The sequence below is a fragment of the Azolla caroliniana genome, unplaced genomic scaffold, assembly GCF_043228905.1.
Source record: "Azolla caroliniana isolate FFs.n. ecotype wild unplaced genomic scaffold, voAzoCaro1.0.p SCAF_11, whole genome shotgun sequence".
Classification (NCBI taxonomy): domain Eukaryota; kingdom Viridiplantae; phylum Streptophyta; class Polypodiopsida; order Salviniales; family Salviniaceae; genus Azolla; species Azolla caroliniana.
In genome coordinates, this window is record NW_028230446.1 from 11,257,926 (window position 1) to 11,280,287 (window position 22,362).

A 22,362-nucleotide genomic window follows, 5' to 3' on the forward strand; every position below is an offset into this window, starting at 1 on the left:
TACCTTTTAATAAAGGTAGGCGCAAATAAAGCACTTATAGTTATTAAATCTATTTATAGAACACTAAAGATAAGGTAGTGTAATGGTAAAGTTGAGGTTTGGCTACGTGGAGGTACAAGGTTCGAATCTTGCCCTATGCACGTGATAAATATCTTGATATATTATTTTATTTATTTATATGTAATTAAATCGGTTATATTATTTTTACTTTTTCACGTAGTGTACGAAATACACTACGACACTCGCCCCCTCCGAACCCGCACATCCTCCGGTATGTGCCGAAGTTGCCGATGCTCGTTGTCTCCCCTTCATCCTCCGTTTGTTCCGCTATGTCAACTTTGTCTCTCCATTTTGAGTAGACCCATTCTTTCCACCCGAACCATTGTCGCCATCCGATCCACCATATTCTTTGTTCTCTCTCGTCATATTCTTGGCCCTTGTCATTCGTGGTAGTGTCTTTTACTGGCCTCTTTCTTGTCTTCATCAACCTTGACTTTTTTCCGGATCGCTCTCGTCCGATCAACTTTCGGTTTGATCGGCTTCCGATCGGATTCGTATTCGGCCGAATCGGAATCGGTTGTTCGGTTTCGATTGAGTTGGTCTCCTTCCGGCTCGGTTTCGATCTATCGGTTTCGGTTTCGGTTGGCTTTCTTTTCCTCGTTTTCACCAGCCTCGACCGGTCTAACCTCCGATTGAGTCGGATTAGCTTCTTTCCAGAATTTGTCTCGTCCGATTGGCTTTCGGCTAGGTCGGCTTCCATCCATATTCGCGTTCGGCCAAGTCAGACTCGGTCGATCGGTTTTGACCGAGTTGACCCCTTTTCGGGTCGGCTTTCTTTCGGGTCGGAATCCCGTCCGGATCACCTTCCATCCGAACCGGCTTCCGACTTTACCTTTCTTGCCGCCACCTCCCGTCTCTCCGGTCTCACGTTGGTTCTCGGACACAACCGCCGAAGTCTCTAGAATTAGTGGGTAGGAATCCTCGGTATTATCATCCTCTGTCATTTCAACCATAGCCTCCTTCTTGGCTATCTCTCCGTCGTATGAATCGGCTTCGACCTTTGTTTTCTCTCCACCACCTTCCGTCTCTTCGGTCTCACGTTGCCTTTCGAACGCAACCGCCGGAGTCTCTGGAATCAGTGGCGGGGAAGTCTCGATATGGCAATCCGCCATTGATTCGTCCATAGCCACCTCCGATTCGATTTCGTCTTTTGTGGCTACCTCCTTAATCACATCCGCTTCACACTCTTTATCTGCATCAATTATGCAAACATCTATTATGCTTACCCCTTTTTGGCCCGATGTCTCGAGCACTTGTATCCCGAAATTTCCTTCTACACTTGAATTATCGGCCTTATCCTTCGCCATCGTTCTTTCACAAGACGAGTGGGTGTCTTGTTCCACTCTTTCTCCCGTGGTACCATCATGTTGTATTTCGGCCTTCATATTGGCTTCATCGTTTTTCCTCAATCGACCATCCTTCATGGGCCATGTCGTTGTTGACGAGATTCTCAGCTTCCTTTCATCATGTCTTCGGCATACCCTTTGGACTTCGGCCCAATCTTCGGTAAGACCATTCGTACCTTCATCGTCTTCGAGTTCGATCCCGATGTCCATCCTTTCTTTTCGATCGATCAATTTTACGAACATTAGGACTTTATCTTCTCCCACCAATCGTTGTTCCCGCTCCGAGAGTCGAGCAAAACGATGCTCGAACTCTAGGAATGCTTGTGTTGCACTTCGGTGGGTCTTCTCCGATGCCACCCATTCGTCGAATTCTCGCCGATCTTGTCCCTTCGATCTCTTGTAATCATATGACTCTCGTAAAGCTTCTTCGAATGATCCCCATGTCGAGTTTTGTTGCCGTATCTTGTGGATTCTCTCTTGTAGCTCATCCGTGGCTACCCGACTGAAGGATATCACTTGCAATCCTTCCGGTATCCCACATCGCATCATCTCCCCTTTGTAGTCACGTAGATAGCGTGACACATCGTTTCCGTTGAATTGTCCGTTTCGTTGTACGAGCCGCTTTACTGCCCCCGTGATCTCCGACATCACTCGTTGTTCTTGTAGCATCCGCTCGAACATCATCATCATCGTTATGCTCATTGCCTCTTGTTGATTCTCCATCTCCTTGCCACCCGTCTTCACGTCGGGTTCACCAACTTGTGTCGTGCCTTTCGGCTCCGGATCGTTGCGTGAGTCGGGTGGGAACCGCTGGGGTTTTGGACTAGGAAGAGGAGAGTTTTAAGGCTAATAAGAATATAAATATGTTGTAAGAAAGAGTTATAGCAAACTCGTGAATCCCACGAGTGTATTGTATTAGATTAATCAATATGAATATAAGAATATAAACTTCGGTTGAAAGAGAATGATATAGAATTCTCGTGAATCCCACGAGTATAGTTTATTAATTGGTGTTTTTTAGAAACATATCCAGTTTCCAAATATTTTTCACACACAATTACATTGTGCTCCCCATCCTTATGTAGTGATGGGAGAGACTAAGCATAGCTACATGTTTTTTTTCTAATATGTTCATGCACACTAAATGTGCATGTGATGCTTTTCTAATCCTTGCTTTTATTTGCTAAATATAGTGCTCATGCACGCTAGATGTGCATGAGTCACTTTTTAGTCGCTTGCGTTTTTCTATAAAATATTCACGCACTCTAAAAATACATGATTTACCTTTTAATAAAGGTAGGCGCAAATAAAGCACTTATAGTTATTAAATCTATTTATAGAACACTAAAGATAAGGTAGTGTAATGGTAAAGTTGAGGTTTGGCTACGTGGAGGTACAAGGTTCGAATCTTGCCCTATGCACGTGATAAATATCTTGATATATTATTTTATTTATTTATATGTAATTAAATCGGTTATATTATTTTTACTTTTTCACGTAGTGTACGAAATACACTACGACACCGTCACTATGTGCGGATCGTGAGACGGAACCGCCGAGGTTATGGACTGGAAGGAATTAGTACACACATGCACAACACAAGCAAGATTCACATATAAGATAAGTAGATGAGAGGAAACATTCGTTTATTGCAAAATAAATCGATTCTTTATAAACTTAGAATCATGTTACAATGGATTGGATATGAAAATGAGAGATAAATCTTTTAAAGAAAGGAGCTAACATCCATATAAGGAGTGGTCCAATATGAATATGAGAGATTATTCTTGAAAGGAAGGAGCCAACAACCATGTAAGGAGTAGTCTGATATCAATATGAGAGAGATTTCTTCCCCCAAGGAATGAGAGAGAGAAGAAGAAAAGAAAAGAAAAAACTAGAGGGAAAAAATGGAACTTATATCGAGCTCTTTGTTGATCCCCCTTCTCAATGTTACTTTGCATGTCCACTTTTAGTTGCATGGCCTTGGCTTTTAGTTGCATGCGACCGTCCGTATAATTCGGCCAAATGACCCAATCATCCATAAAGTTTAGCCCGTGCGCAATCCGTACGTGCATCGCAATCAAACCGTAGACGTGTCCGCGCGCAAAAGTCCTGACCCATCCGTGCGCTCATCCGTCAGAGCGTCCCAGGAGGCCGTGCACGTGCGCGTTCGTCCGAAACATCCACACGGCCATGCACACTTACACTCGAAACTTGCACATGCGCATATGTCCGAAAACATCCACACGGCCGTGCACACGTGCGTACGCCTGAAATGTGCACACCACATAGTGTAGCCCAAGTCACCTTGAACATTCTGTCCTCCACACGTTAATATAATGAATAGGTTTTGGCTTTCTATATATATTGGGGAATCCAATGTTATCCTATCTACGTGGGATATCTCACAGTTTTGTTTTTTTCCCCTTTTCTCTTCAAACTTCTCACTCACATAACGTGATGCTTGTTTATCCATTTCATGCGTAGGAAAATACGTTATGAAGCTCTTGAAGACATCTATCTTTCCATATCAATACATTAAGCTAATCTTAAATAATTATTTTACTAGTTTTTATATCGTGTGGGAAAAACCACATGACAACGTCTCAAACATCTGGTATCAGAACTTGAGGCTCTTTCCATTCTGCTGTTGTAGTCTATCTAGTTTCTATCAGCAACACTTCTTCTGTACATCGTGAAGATGTCATCTCGGTTGGCAACTCTCTACAATATCATTTTCGTGAAGAGAAACGTTGACAAAATCTGCACTCCACTATTCTAAATCACCATTGAAGTGAGCCAACTGGCTGCACTTCACTCCTGTGATTGTCGCCACTCAGAGTGAGATTTTGCTTCACAAGCTCTGCCTCAGTGGAACTACATTGGATTAGACAACAATCGAATAGGTCACCTCACGTTAGTCACTCGCTTGTCGTAATCACTCGTAGTTGTCTGGGCTCCAAGAACAATCCCCTTCCGTGCTTCATTCGGCTAGAAAACATTAAGAAAGATTGGTTAAATTTGTTCTTCTCATTGTCGTAGTCACTTGAAGCATAATCATGATCACTGATGATGTTGTTGGGAAGACCATGGTGCCAAAATACTTCGCGCATAATGATACATGTGGTGTCTTCACTAGTGATCTCTTTAGTACAGGGAAAGAAATGCGCCATCTTAGTATATCGATCAACCATTGTTAAGATGACGTTGAAGCCCTTAGAATCTGGAAGATTTGTGATAAAATCCAAAGAAATGGATTGCCATGGCTTGCTTGGGATCGGTAATGGCTCCAATAAACCATATGGATGATGTCGGGGCATCTTTGCCCTACAACAAGTATCACATGTCCGAACATAGTCTTCGACAAATCTTCGTATATGGGGCCACCAGAATGATTGGGTTACTAAATCCAATGTTTTAGTACTACCAAAATGTCTAGCTATGTATGTACCACGACAATTTTGTATGACCCAAAGGCAAGATGGACCATTGGGAACATAATAAAGATTTTTAAATAAGACTAATCCATCATGCCATTTGAATTGCCAATAATCCGTACTTGGTTGTTGTGACTGTGAACAGGATGCTCAAGTGGGATCAATCCGATATAGGATATCTTGAGCAAAGACATATGTCTTCAAATTTTGACGTATTATATCAATAATGTTGGAATCCAATGGAGTATCAAAAACCAAAGTTGCTTGCAATTGTGTCAGACCCAGGATTACCTGTTTTTGATTATCGAAGATCGGATCACTAGGACAAGGTGCTAGATATGAGCGTCGTGATAATGCATCTGTCTTCCCTTGCTGCTTACCCGAACGATATGTAATCTTGAAGTCAAAATGAGTGAGAAACTGGACTCGTGGAGCTTGTCGTCTAATTAATACACAAGCATTATGGAAATAGACAAGATTCTTGTGATCACTGAATACAATGACTTGATGAGGAGATCCTTGTAGGAAATGCCTCCATTGTGTAAAAGATTCCACTATAGCTAATAATTCCTTGTCATGTACCTCGTTGTTGATTTCAGCAATGTCAAATTTGCACGTGGAAAGCCACAAGATTTAGCTTCTTATTGTCGCCTTGGTGTGACAAAATACTACCGAGTGTGAAATCCAATGAATCTACTTCAATGATAAATGGTTTTTGTGGATCAACATGAGCTAGAATAGGAGCTGATGTAATGCTTTCTTTAGATCCACAAAAGTAGTATCTGCTGCATTAGTCCAAAAAAATGATTGCCCATTCTTTGTGAGTTGTGTGAGGGGCAAAATAAGCTTCGAGAAGTCTTGTAGAAACTTGCGATAAAAATTCGCGAATCCTAAAAAACATTGCATGTCTCGCAATGATCGTGGAGTCTACCACTCTAACACTGTTTGGACCTTAGCTAGATCCATAGAGATTCCTTCAGAGGAGATGACATAGCCTAGAAATTCCACTTGTTTACAATCAAAACTACACTTTTCGAGTTTTGCATAAAGAACATGATCTCGTAGTCGTTTTAGTACTAATCATACATGAGAATCATGCTCCTCCTATGTTCTTGAATAAATTAATAGATCATCCAAGTAGATTATCAAACAAATGTTCAAAGATATTGAAATATATCATTTGCCATGTGTTGGAAGACTGTTGGTGCACCATTAATCCTTTCTAAAAAGACTCGAGATAAGGGGAAGTGCATACCTATTCCTGATGGTGAACTTATTAAAGCCATGATAATCTAGGACTAGACGAAGTGATCCATCCTTTTTCTTTACAAACAAAATAGGTGCGATGGCTGGAGATTTTGAGTGTCGAATGAACACATTTGCCAAGTTTTCCTTTATGTAGGCTCAAAGAACTTCAAGCTCGGTTGGTGACAAGTTGTAGATCGGTCCCCATGGTGGATCTTTTCCTAGTGGTAAATCAATGGGACAATCATACGATCGATGTTGAGGAAGAGTAATTGCTTTTAGCTTATAAAAAACGTCGACATAATGGTGATACTTCTTTGGTAGTTGGATTGTTGACTCCTCCTTAATGATACTAGAAGGTTTCACTGATACTACAAATACAAACATTGGTTCCTTTCGTCCTTCCTCATGCAATTGATGTAGTAAAATGGTTGAAATTCTATGAGTGGATGCTTGGGGTTGACGATACCAGACTTCTCTTGTTCTCCAATCGATTTCGGGATTGTGTAATTCGAACCATGGCAACCCCAAAATAATTGGATGCTTTGAACTACTAATTATATTAATTGATAGGGAAAAGTACTAGGATACCCCTGGAAGTTCTAAATTTACCAGAATGCCCCTGGAAGTTCTAAATTTACCAAACTACCCCTATGTCCAAAAAAATACACTTTATAAAGTAATTATACACTCAAATCTACAAGTCCTATTTACCATAATACCCTTCAAACATAAATTTCTTTACTTAAACAACAGTGTGCGAATACATTAAGAAATATCCTACGTTAACTATTGTTTTTTGTATCTTCTCATTTTCAATGGTTAAGTCAATACAAGTCATCAGATCGTGACAATGATGGTAGAGATCATTCGAAAAGGTATTATGTGGTTACCAGCTTTGGCACATTTGCTACTATCATGTCTATGTTACATTTACAAATAAGACCATAGTAGCTATTAATTGCCATAGAATTTCTTCATAGCCACGAGCATAAGCAATTCCCACAGTTGTTAACCCCGTATCGCTGTTGGGGACACCTGAGCTCTCTAGCAGTGATGAGCATGGCAAGGTGGCACAAGAAAGAACGCATGGGATCTCATCCGCTGCGAGGATTTATTAGGCATACTCAAAGTTGTTGGGGCATGACCACATCCATAGCTCAACAGAGTAAGAAGCCCCCTCCTGTCTCCTTCTTCTTTCTTTCATTCATTTATTCATTCATTCTTTCTTCATTGATTTGATTAATCCATCATGTCTCCAGGCACGTACGCTGTACATTCAAAAATTCGAGGGGCAGGGCAGGATCAATGACCATGCCATCCCGCCGCCTGTTGTTGTCGATGGTGATGATGGTCGCCATCACTATTGCCTTCATGGTTAACCCCTCCCCCTGCGCTTACTAGAACGTCACCACCCTCCTCTGAAACCACCCTACCTGCAGGTCCTTCAACACCTTGTTCTCCAGCTATGGCGTTGACAGGAACCGCACGCTCCCTATACGCAACGCTCGGCCACAACCGAGCTTAGAATCATACACAGAAAATGGGAAATAAAGAACGACACGAAGAAGAGACAAGTACGCAGGATGTTTACGTGGAAAACCCAAACTAAGGGAAAAACCACGGCAGCCCACAGGCTGCAAACTATCACTATGTTAGAATGTACAACAGTGAGTTCACGGAGGCAACGACCTCGTGCTCACGATCCTCGCCACAGGCGGTGGTTACAACAGAGGCAACGACCTCTTTCTCTCTCTCTCTCTCTCTCTCTGTACACAGTTACGCGCTCTCTCTCTCCTTGCACCAACAAGAATGACAACAACCACATCAAAAGGTTTGCCCTAAGTCATATTTATACTAATATGACTTTGCGGCTATTTACAAATATAGCCACGATGGACTCTCAGAGACATATTCACAAATATGTCTCTTCATCCGGAGAGCACTCCTCACCGGGTCTGCACCATCCGGTCCTCCGTAGCCGAGTACTCCTCATCCGGTTCTCACCGGGTTAGTACCATCCGGCTCTCCGTAGCCGGGTACTCCTCATCCGGTTCTCACCGGGTCTGCACCATCCGGCTCTTCGTAGCCGGGTACTCCTCATCCGGTTTTGGCCTCGGTCGAGTTTGTTCATCGACACTGTTCTTCTCCCTTTCCATCCAGAGGGACCTGTCTCCCAACAGGCGTCGCCTCTGCCATCAATAGTCGCACCACAATCACTGTGCTCTGCCCCCCCAATGCCGCCACCGATGCGTTCTTCTCCGCCTCCCGCCTCTCCGACGACCGTGAGACTGTCTTCAACGTCCTAAGCTTCCATGTCCTGCTCGATTACTCTGATCCCTCTCTGATGGCTCTGCAATCATCACCACGCTCTTCTAGACCACTGGCCTCTCGGCCGGACTCAACGGCTTCCTCAACCTGACCACCCTAAGTAATGGAACCACGCTCCTCCGCTTTGCATCTGCCCCTCCCGAATCTCCGCCACTGGCTTCTGTGTTGGGCTCTCTAGAGAGCTTCCCTTTCAACATAAGAACACTCTCCATCTCAGTTGTGCTTACACCCATGGGAGCTTCCCTTCCACCACCATTGCCAGTCAATGTCACATACGTCCTTGCTCAATCAGGGGCAGGGAATTTATCCACCTTTGTCTCGTTGCTAGTATCATCTAGGGTTGATAAGATCTTCCAATTCCATGATTCATCACTAGGATTGACAATCTTTGCACCCACCAACAGTGCATTCGATCGCATGTATGGATCGATGGTGTATGCCAGCCTCTCCATGACTCGGAGGGTCTCGCTTCTCGAGTTCCATGGGACCGCTTCATTTTTCCCCACACAAGAGTTGTTGGGTTCCGCAGGGTCCCAGCCCACCCTAGCTACCACATCAGGCAATGTTGATTATAAGGTCTCTTCGACTCGATCGACAAAGACTGGTGTAGTTTCAATCATAACCAATGGCAATGGAAACCCTGTCCCGATAATGGGAACGCTCTACTCTAGCAATCCCGTGTCGATCTTCTCCATTGATTCGTTGCTCCTTCTTGCTGAAATCTTTTCATTGATTGTAGCATCGCCACCTTTGTCCATAACATTAGCCCCAAGACCTAGTGGACTTGCATTGTCTCCGCCTGACTCAAGTTCGGCTATTTTGCAAGTGATGTCTCTGGCATCGGCTTCGGCCCCGGCAATGCAAACTCCTAAATTATCGAGACCTGCATCATCACCACCAAGTTATTCGCCCCTTACTCCACCTGCAGACAAACATGGCCTCGACAGTGTTTCACAACTAAAAGTTGTTGGGGCAATTCCATTTTCATCGCCTCCTCCCTTCGTCCCAGGCATATCTCCTTCTTCTTTAGGGGCAATATCGACAGAAAACGAAATCTTTTCTTGAAATATCTGAGCAATGCATACAGGGAGGATTAAGCCATTCTCAGCGTAGCTATTTCCAGTACGGAGAGGAATATGAAACGCTTCAATTTCTTCTCCTTGAGAACAACCTTGTTTACCATGAAAGGATCTTACTTTATCTTACAATTCAGCTTCTCCTCATATAGTTCACCATTTACTTCTGCATTGCGTTTGAAGGGTATTCTGGTAAATAGGGCTTGTAGATTTGAGTGTATAATTACTTTATAAAGTGTATATTTTTGGACATAGGGGTAGTTTGGTAAATTTGGAACTTTCAGGGGTATTCTGGTAAATAGACGAACTTCCAAGGGTATCTTGGTACTTTCCCCTAAATGATATTGCCCATGCCAAATTATCTAGGACAACATGAACCAGTTTGGACTCTTTTACGATATTTCCAGAAGCAATGGGGTGACCATCAATGACTACTACAAAAGCTAGGCAAGGAAGCTTTCTTAGGGATATCTGATGAACTTGAGGCAAACTTTTTATCCATGAAACAAGAATGAGCTCCGGTTTCTAAGAGTGTTAAGACATGTACTGGAGGGTTACTTATAGTACTAACTTTTACTTGAGCTAAGAACACCTTGCTAACTTGCTTAGAAGGAATGGAACCACAAATGGGTTGCACAGATCTAGGGTTGTCCAACCAAACGATTCATATTTTCGGCTGGAACTTCCTCTACATTTCCAGATTCATAATGTCTTCCATGCCTCTCTCCTTGAACCTCATCATCCATCCACTATTCCTGGAAGACACTCTCCACTCTCCACCTCCACCTCCAATCGAGCTTTCCACAGGTGAGGAGTATGAGGTTGAGAAGATTCTAGACTCTTGTCGACATTGACGACAACTTCAATATTTGGTCCTCTGGAAAGGGTATCCCATTTTCGAGGCAACTTGAGAACCAACCAACACTTGGAAAATGCATCGGATGTTGTTCATGCATTTCATGACCAATATCCACAAAACTGGGGAGGCATCTTAAGGGCCGGCCTTAGTGAAAGGATAGTGTCATGGACATGACAATAGTCATGTCATGAATTCGAACTCTTGGCCTATTGTATTATAATCAAATGATGTGTTTTAACCAACACATTCAATACATGGTCATGTTACTTTAGTAGATTATTAGTAGATTATCTATTCCATATGCTAGGAGATGCTTCCAGAAGCTTGTGCATGAAAATGAGTCTCTACTGCATGAAACTACATTTAGAGCCCACAAACATGTATAAATACAGGGGATTCACCTTGACCATATAATTCAGGGGGTTTACCTTGACCATATGGTCAAGGTGAAAAACACCAATTATAGAATCCAATATTTTGCTTGTCTATCTCTTGCTTCCTTACTTCTCTCTCTCTCTCTCTCTCTCTCTCTCTCTCTCACTAAGTGTCTTACCTTTCACCTAGACTTGTTTTGCTAGACTTGTTTTGCTCTACTGTATCTGTCTGTGACAACATGCAATTTTGAGCATGCATGCTACACGAGCGTAACCAACCAGCAACAGAACATGGGTGGGCGGACACATTACCGGTGGCCCGATGACAAGTTTCCTATGGCCAATGAATGGGGTGGGTGTTGCGCACACGCACAGACACACAGACACAGACACACATGCATATTGATTTGGTAGTGGCAGGTAGGCCGCGTGTTCCCCACCCGCCAACCGGCCGGCCATTTTCCGGCTCCGGCGGCTACCGTGACACGTCAAGATGTGATTGTGATGTCTCGTCCGGCCTCCTTCCTTTTTGCCTTCCCTTCCTTTTGTCCTGTTTACGATGGGATGGGGATGGGAGACGCCATGCCGTTTTGGCGCGAAGCAGAAGCAGAAGCAGAAGCAGAAGCATTTCCCATGAAGGATCAGAGTAATTGTATGTATGTATGGCCATAGCCCGCGCTTGGCTTGCTCGATAACGCAGAAGAAGAGAAGGGAGAACGAAGCTTCGAAGGACGGACGGAAAGCAAGCACGCGGAACTGGAAGAACTAGACGAAGCAGCAGCAGCAGCATAAGTAGTAGTAGTAGTAGTAGTAGTAGAAAAAGAAGAAGAAGCAGAAGCAGAAGGTAAAATAGCGGGTAATGGATAAAAAACAGCGAAATGGATTAGAGGTGACACGCATCGGCAGTCTGTACCAAGGTCCATGGGAGAAGAAGTACTGGAGTAGCTCTCGAGTATGACTTCCTTCTCCCTCTCCCTCTCCTCTCTCTCTCTCTCTCTCTCTCTCTCTCTCTCTCTCTGGAAGTCTCTAGTTTGAAGAATATTGTGGATTTACATCTGCCAGCTCTACATTTCATACAAAATCCTCTCTAAATTTAGAGAAATTTGCCATTGTTATCTACTTGTTTTTGAAAGCATATGCATTTGCCTCTGTCCGCCATACTAAATCTTCTGTGAAGTGAAGATTTTGTTTCTGTCTGCCCCTCCGTTTGATATACTTCCATGGATTTTTTGAAATGCTCCCTCCATTTATACAACTTTTCATGGATTTTCTCATCGAGTTGAACTTTACGTTTTTCGGTTCTCTATTCGATCAACATCTCATGAATTTCCTCCAATACTTCCCTTTGAATCAAAGTTTTGGCTTTCACGTGTCCCTCCATCGATCTAGTTTACATGATCTTCCACGTTTCTCTAAAAGGAATCTTGGTTTTCTGTCTATTCCCCTTTTGGTATTTATCATGTTTTTCTTTCACATGTTACTGTCCCATGATCCACACCTCCTACTAAATATCTAATGATCAAGCTTCTTGGAGCTTGTGTTCTATCTATCTATATAACACATTCAAGTTTCGGCTTTGGAAATATCTCCGTCATGTATTAACAAATAGCTTGACAAGTGTGCTAGTGGATTCATCATTTTCTGTTTATTACACCAAGATTTACACCTATGTAATGTAACCAATATTTCTGCACATTGTAGGATCGTGTGTTAATTCTATAGAGGTAAGTGATGTCCGTTCCTTGTTGATCCCGATCTAGTATATTGACTTGAGGCCATGGGCTGGAGAAAACAAACTATGATTCTTCGAAGAACCTAAAACAAGATGATCTCGGGCATCTGTCACAGTGATAGATGATTCATCTTTAGACATCCATCAGCATTGAACTTTTGCCAAAATCTCTTTTTGTTAGAAAATTTAGATGTGTTGACGTTATTGATTTGTATGGACTTATAGATGATGTTTTTTTATATTTTGAATGTTATACGAGATGGATATCACCATTCATTTCTGATACTACTGATGTGATGCTGCAGGGAAAAGATAGATATCCTTACCCAGTTGGGTTCCATGCTGTGCGATGCTATAATGGAGAAACATATCAAATGGAGATTCATGAAGGAACACGGGGACCTTTGTTTGTGGTGAGAAATTGCATTAGACAGCCAGAACTAGACCTGCTGCTCAGAATAAAATTCTATTTGTCTTATCTGTGTATCTCACCTATACTTTTCACATTTGAATATTTGCTTTCATTGTGATTGTCTTATGGATTCATTGCATGGAACAGGTTTCTTTTGGAGATAAAATGACATGCTCCGGTGATACACCAACCATTGCTTGGCAAAATGCTATGAAAAAGTTGAATTCACATTCAAGGAAGGCAAATCAAAGATTATTGAATGCCAATTCCAATGGGTCAGAGGTGCTTTTTTAAACAAATAACCTTCTTAACAAGATAGAAACAAATCTAAATGAACTTCGTGGTAGGATTCCAACTTTTCTGCCATGCCAATTCTAATGGTGCAGCTGTGGCTTATGAAATAAAGAAATAATGTATTAAGAGGCCAAACTGGCTTACGAGATCAATTTAGAGATTACATCTCAAAATGTTGGCTCGTCTTGGAGAACAAACCAAAATAAATAGACTAGTACTCCAGCATTTGGCTAAAACCATACACTCTAAATACACTAGAAAAAATGCCTAAAATGCAGTGTCTTTTATCCAAGAATTTGGCTGAGAGCATACACTCTTGACATTCCATGCTCTTTAGAATAAATAAATAAAGAAAGAGCAATGTATGAATGCCTCTAAAAGACTTGACAAATTTTACAACTGTTTATATTAATGCATCAATGCAAGTAACAAAAAAAAACAAAAACAATAAGGAATAAAACAAGCAAAAGGAAAACAAAAAGAAAAGCAAAATGAAAATTGCTTTTTCTTTCTAACAAAAAACACATAGTTTTGGGCCTGATCATTGAACTTGAATTCCTGCTCTCTAAAAATATTCACCATAGCTAATCCAACGTGGAAAAGTCAATGGGATGAAGAGACCGCCTTTTGATGCTGTGTGATTATGGTTTTGAACTTACAAAGACATGCACATCAGGGTCATGTTCTGGGCTGGCTTTGGAGACGTTCACGTAAATTCTTGTTTCTCTAGTCGTCGACCTCCCCTGATCCTTGAATGCACTCTGGTAATGATGTGCTTATAGATCATGAAGAATGTCCTTAGTAGTATGCACGTGGAAGAAACCTGTGTGTGTTGACGTCTCCAGACCTTGTCATGGTATTTTGTCCCTAAAAGAAATGGTACCAAGGATTATTTTGTCAATATACTCCACTCTATGGAAGGTCCATGAGAGAAAACAAGCAATTACATCTTAAATGTTTGTATCATATCTGAGAATGAACTAGAATAAGTACATTTGTCTTTCTGCTCATTTCTATCCATGTGTGGTATCATCCACTTCATTATTTTCTACCTGATTTTTTTCCCAACACTTCTCTTTATAATACAGCTACTTCCATTCTTCTCCTGTTAACCTGCTCTTGTTACAATTGTCATTCCATTGATTACTCTACGTGTCTACTGTCAAAAATATCATAGAGAAGACTTCATCTTTCCCTTCCTTGGATAGAGTGTTAACAAAATGCTATCATCTAATGGTCTGGAATATAAGATTAATTGCTATAAATTGAAGGGTTTTTGTAAATGCCCAGCTTTTTGGATTTCTGAATCCTTTGGTTCAACGGCTATTTCGAGAACTTGTTTCGTCACAAGGTGGAGAGGCCCACCGAAGTGATGAACTGTATGAGGCATTTTCACAGAACTACGTGGAAATTAAGCAGGAAAGAAAAGCAGTTGAACAAGATGAGTCAAAGGCTTTGCCGACAAACCTTTCTTGGCAATCAACAAAAACTTTATCTGTTCGAAAGTCTAGAACATCAATTGTTAACTCCAGTAAGTACATGGTAAGGCTGGTGTTTTTTTCAAAAGAGATTATATACTGAGTGGAAGGGATTGTGATGATTCTTCATAGATCAAACAATGATAGCATTTCTGAATTCTTTCTGTACAATTCTGTGTGACCAAGTCAGGGAATTCCAAACTTATTACAGACAGTTCAGAGAGATCTCATCTGCAGAGAGAGCCAGGTACATGCAAAACAGCTGCCAAGGATACTTTTGGTTTTTCACCACTTGAAGTAAGTATGTGCTGAACATCTAAATTTCTTTGTTAGAATTGTCATGTTTTTTAAGGGTATTATTTTTTCATTGTTATGTCATGGAAAATGTCAATGTCAATGTTGTATGTCAATTTTTTGTGCAAGACTTCAAGCTAATAGCTAGAGTTCTTATAATTAACAAAATTTCAATCCAATGCTTGAGACCGGAACTAACAACCTTAATGTTGGAAGTGCGAGCTTTATCACTACATTATCATGTTTATATTAATTTCAATCTGGCAACCTAATCGTTCAATACCCAATAAATTTCGAGGACATCCAAAGTATTGTATATGATATAAATAGGAAATGTTTCACATTGTGGTTCACATGTAATATATATATTGTCTGGTTGGCCTTGCCTTAATGGTTCTATACTAGATTTAGATGAAGTCTGAGTAAAAATGCATTCATCTTTTCAGGATCAAGCAGATATATCTCATCCAACGGAATCATGTAATCCAAGTGGTGGTAGGAAGCGATTGAAATTACTGAAGCCAACAAAAATAACAGAGCAATCATCACCTAATAACAAGCCTAGTAGTTGCATGTTTCCTGAGCCTATTGCAAATGCCTCCTCACCAGACTTGCCGCTGGATCAATCTGATACTGAGCAGGGAAATAGACAAGGTACTTCCATAATATGCAGAGTTTATGAATCATTTGGATTTGTTTGGATTCAAAATCTCTCCGTGATGGATGAGCAACAAATACAGATAGTTTATGTTAGACTGAACTACCATGCTATTAATAATTGACTTAAATTGTGTTGGGTGTCACATACACACAGTGGCATATAACCATCTTCGATACTAATGAACATGCTGTACAACATTTCAATCACCCTAGGAGTTAAAAGTTAAAAGCTTTGTACCACCAAATATCCAAATCTCTATTGCTTGTTATGGCCGTTTTTTCCTGTGCATCCATGAGAGCTTTTGTAAGTTTGTTCTTCCTTCAGAATTAGGCCATATGATGTTAGCCTGTTTTCTTGGGAAGAAAAAAACCTGTGAGTGCTACCACACAAGTCTTAACTAAAGAGAAATATTTAATAAAAAATGTCATGAGGGTAGAATTTTAGCATTTACATGAACACACACTTTTTAGTTTGTATGAATGCAAATAGCATTGTCAACTCATTTATATGCTTGGACGTCAACCTCAAACTGGCTTGTATTTATATTGACATCTTGTAATTTTTTTCCGTTTAAGATGTTTTGGATCAGATCATACTGAAGCATATAATATAATGTATTTTTGAAGGAAATTAAGTGTGTTATATTGATTTGTAATTTTGGTATATGAAATTTATTTAGTTTTGTATTGATTGGGAACGTGCAGATGATAAATATTTTATTTGTGGAATAAATTCATCAAGTGATATGAAAAGGCACAAACTGAACAGTTCTTCCAAGGATGTGAATGGGAACAAAGCTGTTAATTTGGAAACTATGGCTGTTGTGATTCCTGATTCATTTGATGACTTATCTTCACAAATCCTGATTAGAGACACGGAACAAGTTGTGTCTTCACTTCCACATTCTTCAGTACTGAAACCGGATCCAAAGAATGTGACTCCTTTTCTAGATTCTCACAGGAACGCAACTTTTAAAGAGGATAGACTTGTGGTTCCGGACACCTTTGATGAACTCTCTCAGGTATACAAAGAAAGAGGCAAAGAACAAGAACCACAAACTTCCAAGCAAATAATTCCAGTTATTGAAACAAATCTGGATAGAAGTACCTGCCCTGAAAATAAGAATCGGGACTCAAATCTACTAATTAGGGGTGAAGAAAAACTTCAACTCATGATGAATGAGCTAGTTCCAGACTCATGTGATACTGAGAATGTTTCAATGCTTTCTAAAGATGCAAGCAAATCAACAGGGGGTGTTATAATGAATTCACAGGGGTTGCTGGTGGAGATACCTGGTGATAAGATGCTTTTAGAACATACAACCAAGTCACTAGAAGGGGCCGCCATCAGTTCACAAGGATCATTGGAGAAAAATCCTGTTGATACATGTAAAGGCTCGTCTCATTGCAGTACATTAGACAATAGTCAATGGAGTGACAACAATATGGAAAAGTGTGAATCAGATTCTTTGGGTCAAGAGATTACCAAATCCATGATAACTCTGCTGCTTCCACAAGCTCTACAACTTATGGAAAAGAAAAGGAAAAGAAAAATAAAGTCAGTAATACCACCTTCAGTGGATGAATCTCATATGCAATCAGATGCCATATGTCAGCCCAATGATGTTTTTGATAAAAATATGAAGTCTGTAAATGATGGCTTGTTGGACGCAAACATTTACACTAATGCAGTCAGATGTGATGGGGATGTTAAAGACAAGTGCAATAGGGTAGAGAAATATGGTCCACAACATTCTGAGAATAGTAGATGTAATTCTTCGGTATGTAAACCTTGTAAAGTGGTGGCTTCCATTGAGGCAGATAAATTTTACTCTTTGCAATGTCCAAATGTGAAAGACTTAGTGCTGCTAGATCAAGAACTAGATGGTGTTCATGATGCAATGACAGTTGTTGATGGGATATCAAGAGATTCTGCCATTGCAAATTCATCATCCTTGACTGGCAAAAATGATCCTAAACGTTTTGAAATGCTTGCTACTCCCCCTGGAAACCTGGAAAAGTGTGATGACCTTGAACTTTTTCTACATGAAATGCTACCCCAATCTTCAGTATCCTTGGATGCTGACAAACCATTTGGCATTTTTAATTCTACAAAATCAGAAGACTTTGCCCATCCAGATGCTGAAAATATTTTAGATTCTGGGTGTCAAAATGTTTGTCCGTCTCCAGCACAATACTTAGATGCTGTTCATGGACCTTCTACTGACTTCAAGTCTACTGTATTAGAAGTAAAAGATGCTCTATGCCATCCAAGAGTGTTAGCATATTTGCCTACGATTGAGACTAATGCATCAGAACAGCCTGACAAAAATGTGTCTTCTCCAGATTCAAAATTTGAAATGCCATGTTCTTCCTTTGCATTCAAAAGACACTTGCCACAATCTGATAATTTTGAACCAAAGGCATGCTTGGAGCATCCAATGCCAGTATTGGCCATGAAATTGCATGTTCAAAATGATGACATTCGATTCTTTGTATTGTGTGGATATCCAAATCGAAATTCGAGAATCTTATTTGTATATAATGTAACAGAAAAGGGGGTCGGACTGTCTTTGATTAACAGCATTAATCTCAACGTTTTAGAATGTGGGTGTGATGTGCCCCATATAGAGGTAAGATCCTGCCTTTTTTGATAAAAAGAAGAGGTCCTTTGAACTCTGGGTTTGGACTCAAATTATATACAGAACATGTAACTTAGTTGATCTGCATTGGTTTTTTATTTTCTTCAGCTTGCTGAAACTAATGGGATATGTTTTACACCTGATGGACAAGAGCTTGTTCTGCTTGGTACATTCTCTATCAATAGAGAAAGGTGAGAGTTAGTAGTGTCCCTTGTAATTTTCAAGATAGTTTGTGAAAACCGAATTTATAGATATTATCTATATTGCAGGGATCACATTGATGAGAGATCAGCATTAGTTTCTCAAAAACCAAAGTGTCTTCATGGTGTAACCTTGGTCTCCTACACAAACTCTGAAGCTTCTGTGCATACAGAGCTCAGCTCATTTGGACGGCATGTGTACAGTTTGCTTGTTTGTAATCCACACATGGTGATTGCTGGAGGAGAGAATGGCTTTGTCAGTGGTTGGGAGATGGATTCCATATGGAGGTTAGATTAGTGCTATCGAGCTTTATCTATTGTTTGACAATTGCGAATTGCATCCGCCCTCCGCATCTATACAATAGATTATCTTTTGAAATTGTGTGAATAAAATGTGTAAATAATTGAAGGATACATTGTTTTTTGCATATTCTTGCAAGGTTCATCTAGATTCTAACATTTGTTTTGTCTTTGTTGACGATCAATGGTGGTGTATCGTTTACTGTACTCAGAAATTGCAAAAAGAACTTCATATTACCTGTACCAGAAGGAATTGAACTTTCCCATGTTATTCAACTGTTAGCTGTGCCATACTATCCATATCTTGTTGTTGGTTGTGATGATCGAAGTATAATGGCTATCTGGTATATTCTGAGTAAGAATTAGTGTAAAAATTGATTCTTTTACAGAAATGCTGCCTAATCGTATATTATGCTTGGTATTTTCTAGGAACATTTCTAATCATCAACTGTTAAGAACATCAAGTCTCTTTGTTGTGTCACCGCTAGAAGTACACATTTTGGAAATCGATATATTGAACCAGCAACAAAATGATGGGAGTGAGATCAATACAAACCCTGACCGGAAATTTGAGGAAACTGGAGATAGTATTGCAGTTTCTCTACTCTGTGGTACCCTGGGTCGAAATGATTCCAACTCTCTCAGTTCTACAGAGCAAACTTTTTCAAGAACATGGGCCCTAGAGGTTTTCCAAAGAGATGGCAATACTTGTGTTTTCCTTCTAGATATGGATCAAAGGTATGAGATATCTTCAGATTAGATATCTGGAAGGAACTAAGTAACATTTTGTTCTATTATCTTGTATTTATCATGTTTCAATTGTGCAGCATATATTTGATATACCATGGGAGAAGTCAAACTGCTTGGTTTTCGTCTTAGTTATCTTACCACTATACTTGTTTGATTCATTTTCTATAATACTGCTTCCTATCTTTTGCGTTTGTTCTTGAAGGATTTTGATTAGTTACATTATCCCTCATATAGTCCCACCACATCCTTCGAAAATTTCCTAATGTATTGGTGCCTATGTGTATATGAACATGGACATATTCATGAAAGAAGATTTACTAGGAATACATTGATCAAAGAATGAATATGGTAGTAGATATGTTTCTGTTTAAAAGAGCCATGCCATACATCTTTCAGGGTTTCAGCAATGTCCATAATGGACAGACTAGGAATTGCAGGAACATATGGTGGATATGTTTATATATGGGATACCATAGAAGGCTCAATCAAACAGACATACAAAGATTTTGAAGGTGATGAATACGTCAATTTTTTTTTTCTTGATTCATGCATTTTTGATATACTTTCTATTGATTATTGGATCCATGTAGGTGTACCCATTGCATGTATTGCGAGCAACTGGGCCTGTGATGTGGTAGTTGTCGCTGACGTGAATGCCCGTGTTATGATATACATGAAACAAGCAAGCATGTGAGACATAAATATGGGTTTGAACTTAAGGTACTATGAGGATATTTAGGCCGAATAAATATGGGCTTTGATATCATTCTTTGTGAGTTGAACCGAATATTCCTACTCATTCCCATATAGAGAGATGCCATTGCGCATAAGGCAAACCTTTTTGGGCAAGTCTATATCAATTTATCTCAGAGGAAATTCTGACTTTCTTTTTAACTCACTATATGATTAGGCTTTGGAATTCTATTTAGATGAATTCTCATTTTACCATAGTAACCCAGTGTTCATAGCTCCCAATCATATTTGCTGTTTTTGGCTTTTATAAAGTCTTTTTTCCAACAGTTTGTCAAAGTTAGTTCCCCTCTACATTCTCTTAACTGTGCTATTAGTAGTTCCAAATTAATAGCGCAAAATTTAGATCCTTTGAGGTCACTCGTGGCGATTATCCTGGTTTTTATTCTTATTGAACTATCATCTTATACTAGTGGCAAAATAAAGTGGAACCTTAGCTTGGACGAAATAAGTTCTCAACCTCACATGAACAAAGAATGGAGCATTTGTGGAGGTTTTGTAGCATATGCTACTAGAGCGCGTAAAATCCAGCACTGTGTAACTATGTGAGGGTGTTCTAATAGCTATCTTTGACACGAAGTATGTATGCATCAGGAAAAACCTGCTGTAAAATCCCAAAATGGGAGATGATAAAGAATGCACTTAAAACCCTTCATGAACTTTTCATAACTAAAAAATATAGCTTGATGTTGAGAAAGAAACAAATTTGTGAATACTAATTTATAGTTAGCCTATCCTATATGAATGTAACACAGTAGAGCCTTAAATAACTGATTATAATAAGATGTTTTTTATGGTCTAATTGAAGGAGATTATGTTGCAAAGATATTAGATATTTTTAGCATCCATAGAGGCCATTATAGATATCAAGGTGGAATGAGCTATATTAATGCACATGAATTATGTGTGCAGATGTAGTGCTCGTTTGTGTTGACCCATTCAACTGTAGATATTAAGGTGGAATGAGCTATGTTAATGCCCATTGTGGATGTGTGCAGATGTAGCACTCGTAAGTATTTTGTGATTGTTGTAATAATATTCAAGATTTGACCTCTCTTCTATAATCTTTGCTTGTCTGTGTTGATCCAAAGGTTCTGCTGGTTTCCAACATAATCTTTGGGTTATGGCATGCAAAAAGAAATGTTTGATAGAAATGTTTTACAAACAAAATGATAGATACATATTACAGATCATTCTCATTAAAGGAAGGACTTGTCTTTTGTTAGGTGTTTTCCTGGAGTTTACAGGGAGTAGTATTATGACAAATCTCTTTTGTGAAACATTTGAAGGAGACGGCATGCATTTGCAGCATGCTCTATATTCATTGAGGCATGATATGATTAGAAAAATTTCAACAAAGATGGCATATATATCATGTCATAGCAAGAATGTTAAGATACCCGGGATAAAACTCTATTATCAGTTGAAAATAGTTTGGCTACAATTGTTTACAAGGTATCCATTTGTGCACGAGACCCAAACTTTTACCCATTTACAGAAACAAATGTGTGGGAGAGCAAGAGGTATGCAGGCAAAAATGCGAAAACACTCGGCTGTTTGTGACCAAGTCCAAGGCAGATGAATTGTTCAATCATAAAATGTTTGCATAAAATGATAAGGGTAACCAAACATAATAATATACTTCAACTAATTGTGTTTTCTTGGTGACTTTTTCTTTAATCCTGTGAATGGTCTTCATCAACTCAAAAGATGGGAAGTAGGGGGTGAATTGACCACAAAATTGATGAAATAGCATACATAGTTTTGAGAACAAGGGGATAACTTGACCATATAATTGGCTCTAATATGACATACATTAGGGGTTAAACAAGCACATTTGGTTGGGTTTGGGAAAATAAAGAAAAACCAGAGGGTATATTTCCAAAATGTTTGAATGCATTTCAAAATAATGTGATTGTTGTAATAAAATGCGTGTTTATTTTTAATGAAGGTGCAATTTCATGGTTGTTAATCATAGTGGATCTACAATCATAGAAGCAGCAATATGTTAATTGGAAAGAATACATGCTACAAATTTTATGTTGGTTAAAATTTTAAGTTCAAGAATAGAAAGGAGCACATTCTCAATGAGAAACATCTCTTGGTTAGAAACCACATTGGA

The 22,362-nt window shown here is 39.8% G+C and overlaps 1 protein-coding gene across 5 annotated transcripts; it reads left to right on the forward strand.

The window, feature by feature from the left end:
• Positions 1 to 11,413: 11,413 nt before the first annotated feature.
• On the forward strand, positions 11,414 to 21,560 carry LOC147857776 (DNA binding protein). 5 transcript variants are annotated; one of them, XM_087327160.1, is made up of 14 exons: positions 11,414 to 11,680; positions 12,766 to 12,873; positions 13,020 to 13,154; positions 14,457 to 14,708; positions 14,831 to 14,941; positions 15,385 to 15,592; positions 16,304 to 18,231; positions 18,349 to 18,431; positions 18,510 to 18,728; positions 18,953 to 19,084; positions 19,170 to 19,478; positions 19,887 to 20,002; positions 20,081 to 20,210; positions 21,467 to 21,560. In XM_087327160.1, the coding sequence occupies exons 1-13, from the start codon at positions 11,588 to 11,590 to the stop codon at positions 20,182 to 20,184; spliced, it is 3,798 nt and encodes a 1,265-aa protein (XP_087183286.1). In that variant the 5' UTR covers positions 11,414 to 11,587; the 3' UTR covers positions 20,185 to 20,210; positions 21,467 to 21,560. The 5 variants fall into 5 exon arrangements, with proteins under 5 accessions (XP_087183286.1, XP_087183288.1, XP_087183285.1 ...); XM_087327162.1 differs by lacking the exon at positions 21,467 to 21,560 and having other exon boundaries at positions 11,415 to 11,680; positions 14,457 to 14,697; positions 14,856 to 14,941; positions 20,081 to 20,777; XM_087327159.1 differs by lacking the exon at positions 21,467 to 21,560 and having other exon boundaries at positions 11,415 to 11,680; positions 20,081 to 20,776.
• The last annotated feature ends 802 nt before the right edge of the window (positions 21,561 to 22,362 follow it).

Coding starts and splice junctions, on each gene's coding strand:
- LOC147857776 (XM_087327160.1), top strand. CDS start 11,588: ATGGATAAAAAACAGCGAAATGGATTAGAGGTGACACGCATCGGCAGT. Junction 12,874..13,019: donor CACGGGGACCTTTGTTTGTG/GTGAGAAATTGC, acceptor TGCATGGAACAG/GTTTCTTTTGGAGATAAAAT. Junction 14,942..15,384: donor TTGGTTTTTCACCACTTGAA/GTAAGTATGTGC, acceptor TCATCTTTTCAG/GATCAAGCAGATATATCTCA.